Source organism: Aptenodytes patagonicus, chromosome 5 (assembly GCF_965638725.1).
Source record: "Aptenodytes patagonicus chromosome 5, bAptPat1.pri.cur, whole genome shotgun sequence".
Lineage (NCBI taxonomy): Eukaryota > Metazoa > Chordata > Aves > Sphenisciformes > Spheniscidae > Aptenodytes > Aptenodytes patagonicus.
The window spans coordinates 7437547-7454178 of NC_134953.1; the positions used below are offsets into that span (position 1 = coordinate 7437547).

A 16632-nucleotide genomic window follows, 5' to 3' on the forward strand; every position below is an offset into this window, starting at 1 on the left:
TACAAACTGATCATGTTCTTAGTCATTAATGAAGAGAGAATGACTGATATGCTTGAGCTTTTAGGAGATGACCTCATCACTACCAGCCCTATGTGCCTCTTGGACCACACTCTGGCTGACGTTAGTGCGGGGGAGGATTATTATTGTAATGCTCTGGTGTTCTTGACCTGTCAATATTTTGCAGCACATGGTCTCTCTTTTAGCGCAACAGGAAAGGCAGGATTCAGCTGCTTAAACACAAGCTTCTACTGCCGCTTTAGCCACCCTACGGTATCCGGGCCCAGTCTCGCATGGTGGCTCCAGAAAAGCTTGCATCTCCCATAGATACTTATCTGCTTGTTGGTGTGAAAGAACAAGTCATAATTGTGACAGCATGATATAAAAAATTATTTAAAAGTTCACACAATGTTGCTTTGTATGTGAGAATCACCTTTCTAAAAACCATGCAGTATAACCTCTGCCAGGGAGGATGCCAATGAACTTGGTTAAGTTAATGTAAAATACAACTCTGTTTACGTCATGGTCTTCCTGATAGCATGTTGTCCCTTTCTGCAAGATACACTACTGAGAAGATCACAACAACAAATCATTTTTGTCTTCATTTGCAGTGGCCCTCGTGACCACGTTTCTCTCTAACAGCTGGTGACCTTTTGATGGGTCAGTGAAACAGCGAAGCCAGGTCTTAACACAGCATACATATACACTGCAGAGCTTGCTGTGAAAACTATGAGACATCCAATCATAGTCAAAACAAGCAATAAATATAAACTCAGCCGTGACAGTTCTTTCCAACTTTTGAACCAGGTGCTTCACATTTACAAAATTACAAGTAGGCCCTTTGGTAGTGGTAGTTTGCCACTGATTTTCTCTCTCAGAAATCTTGCTGTGACAAGCGGCTTTCAGGAAAAAAAAGAATATTTTGTAATTGGACCTTTGTTTCATGGCTAGGAATTCACATATATTCTAACCACCACACTTAAGACTACTGCTATTTCAATAGGAATGACTCATCAACGTGGCTGAGAGTACACGAGACATATAGTGCCTTTGGTCCAGGGGGGAAAAAAAAAAAAGAATCACCTATAGGAACAAAAGAATAGACATAAGCTGGCCCAGAGTTTTGCCAATGCCATATTAAATACAATGGGGTGGGTTTTTTTGACAAAATGCAACATATGAACAACTCCTATGCCTAACAGTGGCGTCATCTGATAATGAGATCCATTGCATTAGTTTTTCTGAAAAGAGGAACTACAGAAGAGTGCAGTGAGCTCTGCTTGTACAGCAGCAGTGTTTCCATTTCCAAAAGAAAACCAAACAGAACTTATAGGATAAAATTCTAGCTATATTGATCCATTGGGAATTTAAACCAATCATGATTCTTGCCCTACTGTCTGATATCACAGTATTACATTCTGCTGAATGGCGTTTTGTTAAGTAGATTGGATAGGCTGATCACAAGACAAAAGCCAGACCATATGCTTGCAGCATCTAATAACTAAAGTTTCCATAGTTCTGAACCCACAAATAAAATAAAATAAAAAAATTAACAAAAAAAAAAATAACAGCAATAATAAACAAGTTGTCAGGCTAGCGTCTTCAATTAAATGCGTGTGTTAATGATATACAGTGCCTATTGCCATTCATCAGAGAACCTCCAAGTGCTTTACAAATATTAAATAAGTCTTACAAAGGGATCAATTTGCTCACTGCTACTGAAAGACAGACACCTTTCAGGTGCAAAGTAGCAGCTGGTTAACTAGCACACTGCAACACTACATAACAGTTTAGGGCAGAAGGTGGAGAAGAATGCCTTAGTAAATTGAGACTGCAGAGAAATCCATGGAGGAAGAATGTAATTACCTGAATTGGCATTGGGCCAGGGCTCCAGGAGTAACACCCCTTCCTACGTGAAAAGTGCATTGGGATCATTAATGGCTAAAAGGACCCCGGCTTCATGACAATCACATACTGTTTTTTTAAAGGAATAATTTTAGGAAAGAGACATCACCTTTTGCATTCTGTATCTTCAATAGCAATTAGATACTGAAATGTAGTCCACATAGTACCTTCCCAAAGAACTAAATAAATATCAGTTTTTCAAGAATTATCATCACAAGAACAAACAATGAAGAATAGTCTTCAGCAGATCAAATTTATCGTTAGGTTTCTTCACTAGGACAACATGCTATGTAGCAAGTGCAACCCTGGTCTGCTACTGATCATATGCCAAGACAGTGGGATCTATTGCACGATAACTTGAACCAAAGAATGGAGTCTCTGGCTCTCCTTCATATGCACATTTAATTCGATATATAATCAAAGGAAATGTAAAAGAAGCTATCACATACTGCTAATTACTGAATTATTTCATCCAAAGACTACATATTAGGCAAGATCCAAACTACAGTAGCACTGCTTGGTGACCTGTACCCTTATATACCGTAGCTGTATGTTTGCAGGTCCACCTGTCATTCTCCACAGTGTCTCACAGGTGTCTTCGATAGAACTTCATTAGCCATTTGACAAACTACCAGCTTTCTGCTTATTAGTCTAGTATATAACTTTTTGGTCACAGATCGAAGTGATCACTGTTGCATGTGACCAAATGCACACTGCTTGCTTTTGCCACTATAAATAAAACCGATAAAGATGTTAACCTTAAAAATGCAGTTAGCTAAAAAATAGTTGTTGGGCAGAGGGGTTGCAAAATACTGGGAAATAGATGTATTTTATAAAAGCAAATGCATTTATAAGCACTTGCACAGCTACAAGTGTGCTTAGATTTCCCATTTCTTAGATTTAGATTACATTTCCCATTTCTTAAAATCTCATGCCACTAATTTACCCTACAAGCATCATGAGATGTGACAGATTTTATCTCTCGACATTGAATCAAGACATATCCATATTTTGGGAATTGATTTTTTTGTTGCTACAGAAATTGAGGACAGCTTTAGTGACCTTTTTAAAGTCTTCTGAACAAAGTATTCTTGAATTTATGAATATCACAGCTCAAATTCCATTTCTGGATTCACTGTGCTTCGTGGTGAGCTCACGCACACATACACGTACCAAATAGACGGCTATTATTGCAGTGTGACTATCAAGGGGACATACAGATATCCTCAGAGACAGAGAGGTAGAAAGTACTATTTGATGTTTCAAGGATTGGATCATATCCAAAAGTTTCTTCTGGTCTTGTTTTCAACTAATTGGATAATACAAACATACAAGAATCTAAACTTCCAAATTAAATAAAAAAAAATGAAAACGTGGATCAGTATACCATAAGGAATCAGAAAACAGAAGGAAAAACCTAAGGTCATCTCTCAGTTCTCCAACACCTTGATCATTTCTTAATGTTGGAATTTCACAATGCTTTTCTGATTTCTTATTCTAGCACAAGTCATCATACCTATTCCCCTGCAGGCCAAAGAAAGGCTTAGTTCAAGATGTCATGCCCCAGTTGTAGAAAATAAGTAAAATCCACCAGTTTAGAAAAAATATGCAAATGTTATTCACAAACAATTATTTCATAAAATTTTTGTATAGGTATGTTTGCTTACAGTTGTTTTGGATCATGGGATTTGTTTGAGATAATGGCATTTTAAAAATGAAAATTTTTAAATGACTAAACTTAGCTCTGTCAGCTTAGATCTAGCAAGTACCACTCTTGTATTTGGCAGATCCTGCTCAGCAATGTTTTCTTCTAAACCGCCAAAGTGTTCATACATAGAAATATAAATTCTGGCACTTTTTTCCAATTACTTTTTATTCCTAATTTTGATGAGTCATTAGGGGATTATGAGCCAATCACGTTATGGACTCTTGCTTAAAATACTTAAACTTTCCAATGAGCAAAATGGATACTTCAGTGTGCCAAATAGTAGCATGACTGCTACAATGTCTTTGAAGTCAATATAATTTGCTGCATCACAGTCTAGGTTGGAGTCTTAAATTCATGACGCTGTTCTGTTTTAGTATGTGAAACCTTGACATCTGGACGATAAGAAACCCTATTATGTAGAAGCTCTCTCAAAGAGGTATCTTACTAGCTAGCAGTTCATTGACACAATGATTCTTTACACTTTAAAAGCCCTTTGCTCTACATCTACTTCCGATGCGGTAAGTTCATAAGCCAAGATCTCTACACAATGGTGCTGGTAAAAGGAAAAAAATTGTGAGCAATGCAGATGTTCTCCAAAGGTTTATCTGTCACCTTTTACTTACTTTTTAAAACCAGCCCCATTTTCCTATTTTAGGGAGGGGGGAAAAAGGTCCATGAGATGCATTAGCAACAATGCCTTGCCTAAATTATTGGGAGCAGATAGGATATCTCTATTTAAGAAAAATATGATTCTTGTTAAATAGTTAAGGACATAAATTACTAAAATCACTCCTTATGCCTCATCTGATTTTAATAGAATTTGAAAAAGCATATAGCAGCATTGGTCACTTTGATAATGAGCTTTTCCTATGAGGTTAAAAACAAGAATACTGACAATGATCTGAAAGCAACACTGTAGATTTTAGCTCACCTTATTTCTTACGTTGTACTGCCTAAATAATTACCCTTCCTATCATAATAAAATAATCTCCCTCTACCCTCCAAGTAATGGTGTGAGCAAGAATCACATACACTCGTTGCATGAAATGCAGATATTAGACTTGCCTTTCTGCTTAAGTGTCTCCATCTTTGTTCCTTAGAGAACAAAAGCTATGTCAGGTTTTATAATTATAACTTGTGATGAAAACAATGCATCTGAGGGGGAAAATAATTCAAAACACCTATACTGCCATCTTTTGTCGCACAGAGTTTCCTCTATACCCAGTGGACAAGACATTCTTGGTAAAGTCGCATACCCGCTGACGATTTGGTCCTATAAGCTGCAAGACTGTTACATGTGACCAAATGCACACTGCTTGCTTTTGCCACTATAAATAAAACCGATAAAGATGTTAACCTTAAAAATGCAGTTAGCTAAAAAATAGTTGTTGGGCAGAGGGGTTGCAAAATACTGGGAAATAGATGTATTTTATAAAAGCAAGTGCATTGACCCAGTATTAAGCAATTAAATTTATATTTAAAGAGACCTACGACAGTTTGTATCTATTCATAGCCACACACTTTAGATATAATGGCTATATCCACATTTTATCATCTAGATTAAATGATCATTAATATAGACCTTTAAAATATGAAATTATTATGTGCTTTGATACATCGTAATTTCATTTTGTTTATTTATATCATATGCAATGTAAAAATATGGAGTCTTACAATGTATTCTCAAATCACATTCTGTTTTGCATCTCTAAGTTTTAAAGATTAAACAGTTGGAAGCACAATTCATATACCTATAAACCAAAGAAGGGTACAGTTTTAAATAATTATGTCAAGAAATGACAACTGTACTCTTTGTAGAAGCAGGGATGAATAATTACAAAGCTGGGACGTAATTAAGCAATTTTGACTGTCGTATTCTTGAGCTGTCTTTCTGATGTGAAGTGCTGTCATGCCCAGAAACACACTTCACACTGGACAGGCATCTTCCACTTTGATCTACACTTATGCCAGTGAAATGAGGTCATGGTCTGGTCATTAAACAAGGCTTCCTCATCTGGCTCAATGCCTCTTATCCAGCCAGGCTTACCCAATCTTTATTAAAATCAGGCATGATACAATGTTCAATATTTTGACAAAAGAAAACATAAACATCACAGAATAATGAAGTTTAGCTCACTTACATAGCGAGATGGAACACTGCATTGTAACATTAAACTGTTTTCTAATAAATGACTGCATCTTTCCATAAAACAGTCATATCACAAACAGATGCATTTTAAACAAAGGATGAAATGAAGCAAAGCACAAGAAAGTGCAGTGTTCTGTTAAAAAAAAAAAAGAAAAAATAGAGAAAAATGAAAGTAAAAAAATTTATACAAAATAAAATATTTATGACTTAGTGATGACTGGTGATTGCTAGATACTTTTGCGTTTGAGTAAACACAAGCTAGTCAGATGGAAATTTCTTGCTTTTATTCTCATTTTGTGTATTTTTTTCTTGGTGGGGTATTTTGCTCTCCCAAGTATTTCATGTCAAGACTAAAACGAAAACAACTCCCCCATCACAGCCTCTTTAGATCATCAGTCTGCTTTTTATGCTGAATAAGCCATACCATCGCCTGCTTATCATAATGGGGAAAAAAACCCACCTAACTTAGGATTTGGGGGGTTTTTTTTCTGAAAAAGCAAGTCTGATAGGCTCACTGTTGTTACTACATCTGGCAGAACAACATTTCCATGTGGCATCCACCAAGATAAATACTAATCGCTCCAACTCCATTCCTGGCAAGCATAGGCTGACACAGTGGCTACTACCTTAGGGGGAAGCACAAATACATTCTTAGGAAGTTCACTATCAGCAGGGTCTTATATCACTAGGTCAACTTCTTAAGGAGTTTTTCTGATGACCAATACTGGATGTGCTGCAGTCTTCCTCTTAGTTTGGATCAAGATGTATTCTCCTCTAACTAGTTTCAGAAAGCTTAGAATATATTACCACTAGCTGTCTGCTAAATTTGGCTGAAGCTGGTCAAAAATCTCAACAACTATATGGGAAGGGAACAGATGAACAGACAGAGAGCACAAGGTTCAGGAAACCTGAACGCTGAAGAATAAAAAAAACCATTATGTATGCAATATATAACCTATGATACAATTTGAAAGAACAGTTATTGTGCACATCATCTTTGTGCTATATAGAGGAATGCTGCTTGCTATAAATAGCTATATACATACCTATCTGCAGCTGAAAACATGTATGCAGAGAGGACTCTATGACTGTTCTCAGACAAAAAAGAGTTTGCACACATGCGTACTATAAGCATGAATATCCTAGGAAACAAGCAGAAATTCAAAACAATTTTAAGAGGTTTATAATAGCTGTTCTGCACCCAATTTAATATTTATTTTAAATTAGCCACTTCTGTAATATGTATATAATATTGTATGATGAAGGTAATTTTGTAGCACCTTAAGAAGCATTGATTCATGCCATGAAAACCATTTACAATGATTTTACCATCAGCAATTTGTACCAAACCATTTAATAAAGAAGAAAAAAAACCCTTCAGTATGGCAGTAACAACTGTAAAGTTGAGCCTTCTGCAAATTTGCTGAAATAAATGTATGTTTTATCATAAGACTTAGTGGGTAAATAATTCAAAACTATACAAAAGGTTCAATTACAGATATAAAAGATAAAGACGTTATTCCTACATTTGTGAAGTAATTTACCCTTAGCTATTGACTTAAAAAGAGGTTTCATCCAGAAAAGAAACTTCAGATTTAAGAAATACTTTTTTTCTTCTCTTATACTATTAAGTTGGTTAAAATTCAAAGAGCAGACTCTTAAATGAAAAATCTAATTGCTAATAAAATTAAAAAAAAAACTTCACCAGATCCAAAATCTGATCAGATAAGAAGAATTATAGAAGAAGACAACATACATATGCTATATCTAACACATTTCAGCTGTTGCATTTGGCCAGATTCAGCAAAGATGGTTTGCTGTGACTAAGATATCAACAACAGCTTAGAAATAAATTATTTCATTTATTATATATATGAAGCTGAAATAACTAAAGGCAGTGGTAAACAATGTATCAAAGCTATGCTTGTATCAGAACTGTTAACATTTTAGTAGTTATAAATGCATCAGTCTGAATTAATTTGTTATGCACTGCAATTGTACTTGTGATAATGCATTTATCTAGCGACACTGTTATGCTACCAAACAGTGCATTTCCATAACTGCTACATTATTATTCAGCATTATATTCTACGACTCTATGATTCTATGATTATTGGAAATCTGCAATAAATTATTGATGGTATAATTCAGAGAACAAAACAGCAAACAGAAAGCAAGTAGACTGAAAACTTGATTGGAGTTTTAAGAAAGGTCTGCAGCACTAAAACACTCTGAAGCTCCGATAGCTGTTACCGTGTATTGATCAACAATGGAAAAAGAAGGTAAAGTGGAGAATTCACATTCGCCTTCTGTTTGTGCCAGCAGTATGCAATATGCCCAGAGTTGATGCAAGTGGTATCAAAAGCTCAGATCACTGAAACTGTCTCTCTGATGTTGTCAATGCTTATTAGCAGGACACCACATTAAGTAACATCATACAAAATTAGAATCAGCTGGTCCACTAAAAGCCAATAAACACCATAGGTGTGAGCTCTGTGATAGACATTTGTGTTTAACATACAAGGCAGGGGACAACTTGTCAGAAAAATTGCATTCTTTCACAAAAGCATATCACACAGTTGTTACATATCTTTAGACAGGGTAAAAATATTCTTTTAAGCCCAGTGACACATATTAGTTACTTTGTTATATAAAACAGGGGTTGGAAACCAGAAAGATGATAACATAACCACAGTCCACTAACCACATCTAACAGTAAAGGTTGATATTAAGCCACAGAAAAATTACTAAGGCTCTTGGCCCTCACCTGACCACATTTACCAGTCCTTTCATTTGAAAGGTTTTGTCTGTTACTTTAGCGAAGGAGGCAGCCAAGCTTCTGGAGTTATTTTAAAACAGTGTTAATGAATCACGTTGTTGTTACTTCTTCCATTTGCTCTCCTACCTTAGCATCCTTGGGCTTAACCACTTTCATGAAGGCACCTCTTACCACTGCTTCCTCTCTCTCCCTCCTGGTTACTTTCCGAGTATCGAGAAATTTCAGGTTTGTCAATTTGTGCAGGACAAAATATCTGACAGATAGCAAAATGCACACAGTTAAAATCCAGCAATAAACAAAGACATACTCACAGACTAAATGACTAACAAATAACAACAATAAACATCAACAGCCTTTGTTTCCTCTCTCCGTTCACCTTTTTCATGCAACGTAGGTTATATAAAAAGTTATTATACTTACTTTACTCTCTCAAATGAAGCTTGTTGTAAGCTGCCCATAACAATTTAATACTGGGTGGATCAAACAGGTAAGAAAATTATCACCATGGGCATGTATGTTCTCTGTAGGTGTTAGTGAGGTATAAGGTATACCCAGAAATAGAATAAATTGGAAATTGTTTTGAACTGCCAGTTTGGAAAAAGGACTTTTGAGTGATTCCAAAGATTCCATCCCACATTGCAGGGGAAAACCAATCTGAGACACGGGAAACTGCCAGCTATCTTCTCTGAACAAATTGTCAGAACACATTCATTTGCCAACACTTCTTCAGATTTTTATTATATTTTCCTAAAAACACAACAATCGGCAACATTAGAGACACACGAACAGCAAATCAGGGAGGAGTGTGTCTTCTACCATACATCCTAAAACACCATCCTTTGTCTTGAAAGGAGTGTATGTCAGGGTTCAAAACTCTTAACATTAAAAAAAGAATTTGTCAAGAGAAAGCATGGAGAGTTATTCCTGATCTTTGCTTTCCAGGACTACATTTTGACACAGGCATCATTTGGAAGGAGAATTCCAATTTGGTCCTGCCAGAGAGACAAGGTGTCTGTCCATTATGGCATATGGATCCCAGCTCAGGATTAAATGCAGAAGCACACAGGAAGAGACTATTTTTATGAAAAATATTTTAAGAATTCAAAGTTCTTGTTAGGATCCATCAGCACTATATTCTATTTATCCTTTTTACTCAAAGTACAGCAGCTTTTTAGCCTCAAAAAAATACCACTGGCTCCTTGCTTGCAGAGGGAGAGAACATGGCAGATCAGAAACAAACTAAGGCACGCAACCATGGCAAATCAAAATATCTAACCACCTCAAGTACACGTTATTTACATTTAGTCAACCAAATGTGAAGCAGACGTTGCAAAGTGAGGGAAGTGCCAGACTCTTCCTGGCAGGGGGTAGAAAGGTGATTGATAATGTTCCCCATGCCTAGCTGCTTTGCATAAAACTCCAGTCAGTCAGAGCGCCGCCTCCTCATACCAATCCCTTCTGACAGTGGGAGGAAGAAATCGAAGTAGTAGAAAACTCTGCATAACATAGCATTTTGAAGAAGAACAACACACAAAAAAAATGTGTTTTAAAAGGTAAGAGTTATCTTATAATACTGTTCTCAAGACCAGATAAACATGTGAAAAAGACTGTAAGACTCCCCTTCTACAACCAAGCAAAATTTAATGCTGCAAAGAAACCTTTCCGTCAAGTACACCTCTCCTCTGAGGCAACAGCTTCGTAAATTGTTAACAAGTGAACTGAAAATGCTCAGTACTGAAATGCTCAGACAATTTAAATGTGAATATCCTCAATCTAAGATTTTCAATGATATTAGAAGAAGAAAAAGAGAGAGTCACTTTACAAACCAGAACGTGTCCTGAGACCATTTATTAAACGACAGCTCCAGATCTAAGGGACTGACACATTCTCAGACTCCTCCCAGCCTTCCCGGCTGCCCTTCCAGTCCTCCCTGGCATTTTGCTGGCTCTTATCTTTCAGTGGAGGAGAAGCTATCCATCTTGCGTTACTGGCAGAAAAGCTCTGATGACAACAGATTCTTTCAAATGAAGACATGTACAGAAGGAAACAATATGTCAAGAGTGAAGAAGAGTGAAGCTAAAAAATGAGTAAAGACACCCACTAAGTGTAAGGTGAGAAAAGATGAATATTCAGGTGAAGAAAACATCGGTATTAGAAAATCAGCAAATGTTTAATGATGGAATGAAATATGCCATTGAAAAGCAGGCTGCAACAAAAATGACAACAGACTAAGACAGCACTGTCATCTATGCTGACTTTGGATCACAGCCCTAATGTCAGTCTCTCAATCATTCCAAAAGAGCTTAAAATTATAATAGCATTCCTTGATACAAATGTATTTTTGTATTTTTAAGCCATCCTGACTGCACTTCAGAAAACAGAATTAGCACCAGTACTTGCCAATTCCAAAAACAAAACCAAAAAGCCCCACCCACGTAAACCAAACAGCAAACTACACCACAAGTCACAGGTTTGGGGTTGATTTTTTTTTTTTTTTTAAACTTGCACTCCTTAAGGAGAGCAAATATTAAAAAGGAAGTACCATAAAGGTTATCCCACCAGTAGAACAAAGGTATATCAGTGATTAATTCTTTTAAAAGGGGATTCCAAATAGAATCCCATTTATTCATATTCCCTTTACTAAATGTGGGATAAAAGGAATCGATATTATATGAAAATAATACAATACTTTTTTATTAAATGGCTGAAGAAAAGCATCGGGCTTCCTGGATATATTTTAGCTAGAAATATGAAGATGCAGCTTCAATCTAAACGTAACACAAGTTTGCCATAAAAAAATACAGGAAAGGATTACCAAAGCCCTGGAATGAACACTTTACAATATCAATTCAACCCTTGTAAATTTAATCCAGGGTTATTTGTTGCACAAAATCTCTTTACTGTGATGTATGACTTAGTTACTAAGGTTATCACAGCAGTATCCTAAAGTTGCATAGTACATAAAACATTTCAGTTAACAATGCAGGGAGGTTAACTCCCACAGATAACCTACTATCAGAGGGTTAGACCAGATGACATGCCTCTGTCAGCTTTCAGGAGCTATTGATGGTTCAATCAGTTTGTTTTGAAGGTAAAGTACAACAAAAGGGCACTAAACTTATTCAAACTGTCAACAGGGACTATCTGGGAATGTTGCTTGCAGGTAAGTAATTTTGGGTGTTTTAAGACTATTATCAAACACCAATGGCTGCAGAAAAAGACAGCTACTAATAACACAGAATGCAGCCATCATAAAATACTTTATGGCAGGTATTAGGATCCATAAATTGCATGACACATTGCACCTGTTTTAGACTTGTAAAATCACTAGTTAAGAGAACGCTGTTTAATGAAGAAAGATCCATCTAAATTTTACATTATAAATTTAGAAAGGTTTATTTTAAGTTAAAGGTTGGGGGGGTTATAATTTTTTAGTAAATTTTTAATTAAATTTTTAAATAATTTTTAAAAATAATTTTAAAACTTAGCACTGCTCCATGTGCTCTGAGACTGCTGTTACTGGGTTTTAACATCTTTGCAGCAGTGTGAAAAAAGGTTATTATCTTCAGTGATGAGGAGAAAGGTGAGCTCCAGAGAGAGAAAAAAACCAGAGACACCAGGAAGGTGCTTATAGATCCATTTATCACTGCCTGTAAACTGATCTTCTAATTCATGATGGATTAAGGAAATGAACTATGTCAGTAAAGTTGCATCTTCTTTTGTCCAGAATCATCTCCCCTTCTTGACTCCCAGTGCCAAGAGTCCCGTGAAAATAAGCTAATAACAGATATCCATCACACACAAACAGGAACACTCAGAGATGGAAAAAGACCAGAGAATATCACATTTCATGTTATTTCAGTCTTAGTTAAGTGAAAATGACAATAAAGATTAACAATTCATTTACCAATTTTGTAAGTGTTGCATGTGATTAGTATTATTTTAACAGTTTTTACACAGACCTGTCAAGATGTTGGAAAAGAGGGACAGGCTTAAGGGGGCATTTGCAAAGGAATGCGGTGAGTTTGGGATTCAGCTGCTATTGACATTGGCAAAAGCTCAATGGGGCAAAGCCTTCCTTTGAAGAAACATGTTGGAGCTCAGAAAGGGACAGAACAAAGACAGCTTTGAGATCAGCTATTGCTATTTATTAAACAATACACAACTCTAGTTTTTATATAAAGAAATACTGTCTCTGATACTGACTCACTCGACAGCCTTTAATGAATCACAGACTTGTCGTCTTAACGCTGCCTTACAAACACAGAAACTAAGACCTATCAGTTACCTTGCACGTATATTCTGTGCATGTTTCTAGTTCTCTACTGTGTAAGAGTCATTACTTAAAACGTAGTCCTTGGGTTATTCCCTCACCCCCCCAAAAATCAGTGATGGTTCACACAATCTTAGGAGAGAGTTTCACAGGTGAAGCAAAAGGGTTCAAAGAGAATGTGTAAGTGTTCCTTAAAGGATCACATGGAAGAAAGGAACAAGTCTATTTTAAACACATGCACGAAATTTGTCAGTCCTGATCCAAAACACACAGGTGTGAATAACTTTTATGTCAACTCTTTATTTTTGTTAAATAGCTACTGTGTAATTTCATTCGGATATATTTTTTCAGTAGCCATTTGGGTTCAGGCATAAAAATTCCTTCATTTTTAATGAGTTTCGGTACACTACTCCTTACTATTATCAAAGACTTCTAGGAAATTTTTATTCTAGACCTATGAACACCATAACAAAGCAAAAAAAAAAAAAAAAAAAATCCCATAATATCATAGCATCTAAGGGCCTCGATTCATTTATTACCTCCCTTGGAAAAGGAGACAAGTTGTAGAACATGGTTGGCCTCCTGATACTGAAAGATAATGGCATCACCTGTGAGCCACACTATAAGAAAATCTTAAAAGTGGCAATAAATTACTTTGGAAAAGAATGTTTTGGGTTTTTTTTTTCTCCTTCTACTACAAGAAAAGTATAGTAAATTTGTATATATTAGAGTTTCAGGGAAAATAAACTCTTCCACCGAACCTTCAGTGAAAGACTATTGTAAGAACTAGATTCTGTATAGTCCTTTATTTTGTACTTTTATTAACAAAAACTGGAATATAAAACTGTACTATATGCATCAATATTTAAGTTTAAAAAACAAAATTAATCTGGCACTGAAAAATTGAGAAATATTTGCCCAGAAGAATGCAGAAATGTCTAGCTCTACCCGTATCATAACCACAACGCTCTCTTTGTTTCAGAAAGTGTTTACTTTCATTTTTCTATTTTCTGTGCTGTTGTATTTCCTTTCTTTGACAATCATAGAACATAAAAATAATATACCTATTTCAAACTTTGAAGGGCTGATTATGCTCTCAGTTACATTATTGTAATCTAGAAATAATAAATAACCTGAAGTTGGCAAAGTTACATCAGCATTCAAATGGGGAGAGATGAAAACGAAAATCAAAAGGGATTGAGCAAACGTGTTTATGACACTGAACTAGATTTTTCTCCTGTAATTGTTTCTTCTGCACCACCAAAAAGTTTAACCCCTACTCCTACCCCACCAAACAGCATATAGCTGGGCTGCAGAATTTCCATCTGCAACAAAACTTCATCAGTACAGAGGTAAGGAAGCCAGGTCATAAACTTAAACCAACATCTTCCAGAACAGAGGGCATGATGTTGGCATGAGGTATGTTAGAGGATCACACAGCCTTTGTGCAACCTTGGCACTGCTTGCTGATGACCATGTAATTCGCAGGGGCTCTCAAGTCACTCAGAAATCCAGACCACCTCCTAATACTTTAACATCCTCTGCTCTACTTCAATGTAGCAAACAGGTCTATGAATTAGAAAAATATCTCTCTATACATGTAACAATAATTACAGTTACGTCTTGACTTACTGTGTTAGTATGGACAAATTGGGGTATTACAGACTTCAATTTATTTGGCTGAACAGAAACATTATAACTGCTCTTGCTCATAAATCCTTACAGTGGCTAATCTCAGATGGAAGTTGTGTGGCTACTTGATGTCTATCAAATAGAGGATTTTTTCTTCCAGGTACTGTAGAAATGATAAGACCTCATGCAATCAGTGAAGTAGCACAGATTCATAGATTGTACAGATGTAAGGGAATATCCTAATCACGTCATGAAGTACATAAAAAACATATACAGAAGTACCACAGACTTCTATCCCTCCTGCTAAAAGGGAGCCTCAACAGTAAAGTCACTGATACTGACCAAATATATTAACATTATTTTCATTACTGAGTGAGGACTTCTAGTCTCCTATTGCTTCTTGAATATGCATTTATATCCAAATTCAATAACAAGATTATTTAAAATAGATGAGTAGGCTCTGTCTCAGTTAAAAAAAAAAAACAAAACACTAAAACAAAACAAAACTACAATAAAACAAAACAAAACAAAACTGCAAGGAAATTGAAAACACTGTAAGAGGACCCAGCATTTCACAGAATCAAACCTGTGGGATGGGAATAGCTGATTTAGCTTGAAAAGTTAATCCATACAAAATGCATGCACTTCCTTTCTTGCTGTTATATCTTAAGAGGACTTCATAAGGTTATCACCATTTGCTCCCCCTGCCAAAGATAGCATATCTAGTATATGTACTTTTAAGCTAATTTAAAATAAACTCAGGCATTTGTTTCCACTTGCCCTTGTTTCCATGTCAACAGCACTTAATGAATGCATCATTCCAGGAAATGTCAATAAGGAGCAAAGAAGAATGAACAAGCACTGAAAACTTCACACATGGCATACATCCTTCACAATCATATCGCTTTAATGAAAATAGGTGAGGTCACCTGCAGCATTAGCAAGTGCTTTGTAATACATTCTGACCCAGATGATTTTTCACAGTTCAGTAACACCACGTTTGAAGTTTTCACGGCAAACAATACACCCACAGGACTGACCAAGTGCGGGTACAAGAGAAGCAACCAGCAATTACTGTGTTGACTTCTGTTACTTTGATCTCCGGGTCATGACCTTTGCTTTCACGCAATCTTCAAAGTAGAGACTGTAGAATAGGTTGTTTTAGAGGACGCACTGTTTTGCAAGCTATTTTTCTGTGTTTCTTGCTTCCTGTTTGGGCCAAAAGCTTTTAAATCTTTCCTATCACCATTATATTTTAGATATTCTGCTTTCCCTTGCCCTCACCCCCAAGATATCCCTTTACAAAATATCACCTCCCAAATACAGAAAGCTTAAAAAATAAGATAAAAAGTAAGGACTTACGGCACTGTCGTCCCATCCCTGCCCCCCCCCCCCGAAAAAAACGAAAGCCATTTTATAATGATGGAAAAAAACATGAGTTTTTAAAAATGAACCAAACAAGTTTACTTATAAAAATACTGCAGAAGGGAACTTTCCGTTTTCTTTTCCTGTCCAAGCAAAAATTCCAATAACAAACATAGAAATGTTTTCATCAATTTGTTCTCTTACACATTTGAAAGGTAAGGAGAAAGTCACAACAATGTTTTTGTATAAAACTTATTTTTTATGAAAAACTAGGGAAAAGCTTTAGTATTGAAATTGATAGAAATGGCATACCTGAGGAACCAGATCGTAACTTCTTGACAAAAAGCATAGTTTTATACATTTTCCAAGTATTTATGATAAAACCTAATTATTTTTAAAAGACGTAATATTACTTTTTATCTCTGTTACTAATATCACAGTAAATCACTGGACCTTGCGTTTTAAAAAATTTGATTTTCCACATTTTTTTAAGGTTCAGATTTTGGGGGTTTTACAGACCTTTTTGGTTTGTTGGAATGAGCAGATTAAGTAAAGCTTTGATTTCTAGCACCTTTTTCTTTCTTCCTGAGGAATTAAATAGCCTGAACTCTAATTGAACTCAGTAGGAATGAAATTAAAGCTCAATGAAAAATGAAGCTGTGGTTCCAATGGTCACTGCAAAAATTTACAAAAAGAAGTTCCTATTCAGAACAAAACAAAACCAGTTAAAGTTTATGGTAAAGCAAAATGTTTACATAATTTGGGTTCATTGAAATGCAATCTTTTGATGCTTTCTGTGTCACAAATTTTCTCAAAAAAATATT

At 35.9% G+C, this 16632-nt stretch overlaps 1 protein-coding gene across 4 annotated transcripts in view; it reads right to left on the bottom strand.

Moving 5' to 3' along the window:
• The window catches only part of LRMDA (leucine rich melanocyte differentiation associated), a 689589-nt gene that overhangs the window by 279934 nt on the left and 393023 nt on the right, over positions 1–16632 (bottom strand). For 3 of the 4 annotated variants that reach the window (XM_076338447.1, XM_076338448.1, XM_076338446.1), the window contains exon 5: positions 8665–8791. The exons of the other annotated variant lie outside the window; for it this stretch is intronic. In XM_076338447.1, coding sequence (XP_076194562.1) covers positions 8665–8791 — 127 coding nt within the window. The remainder of the gene's footprint in view (positions 1–8664; positions 8792–16632) is intronic. 4 annotated transcript variants of the gene reach the window in all.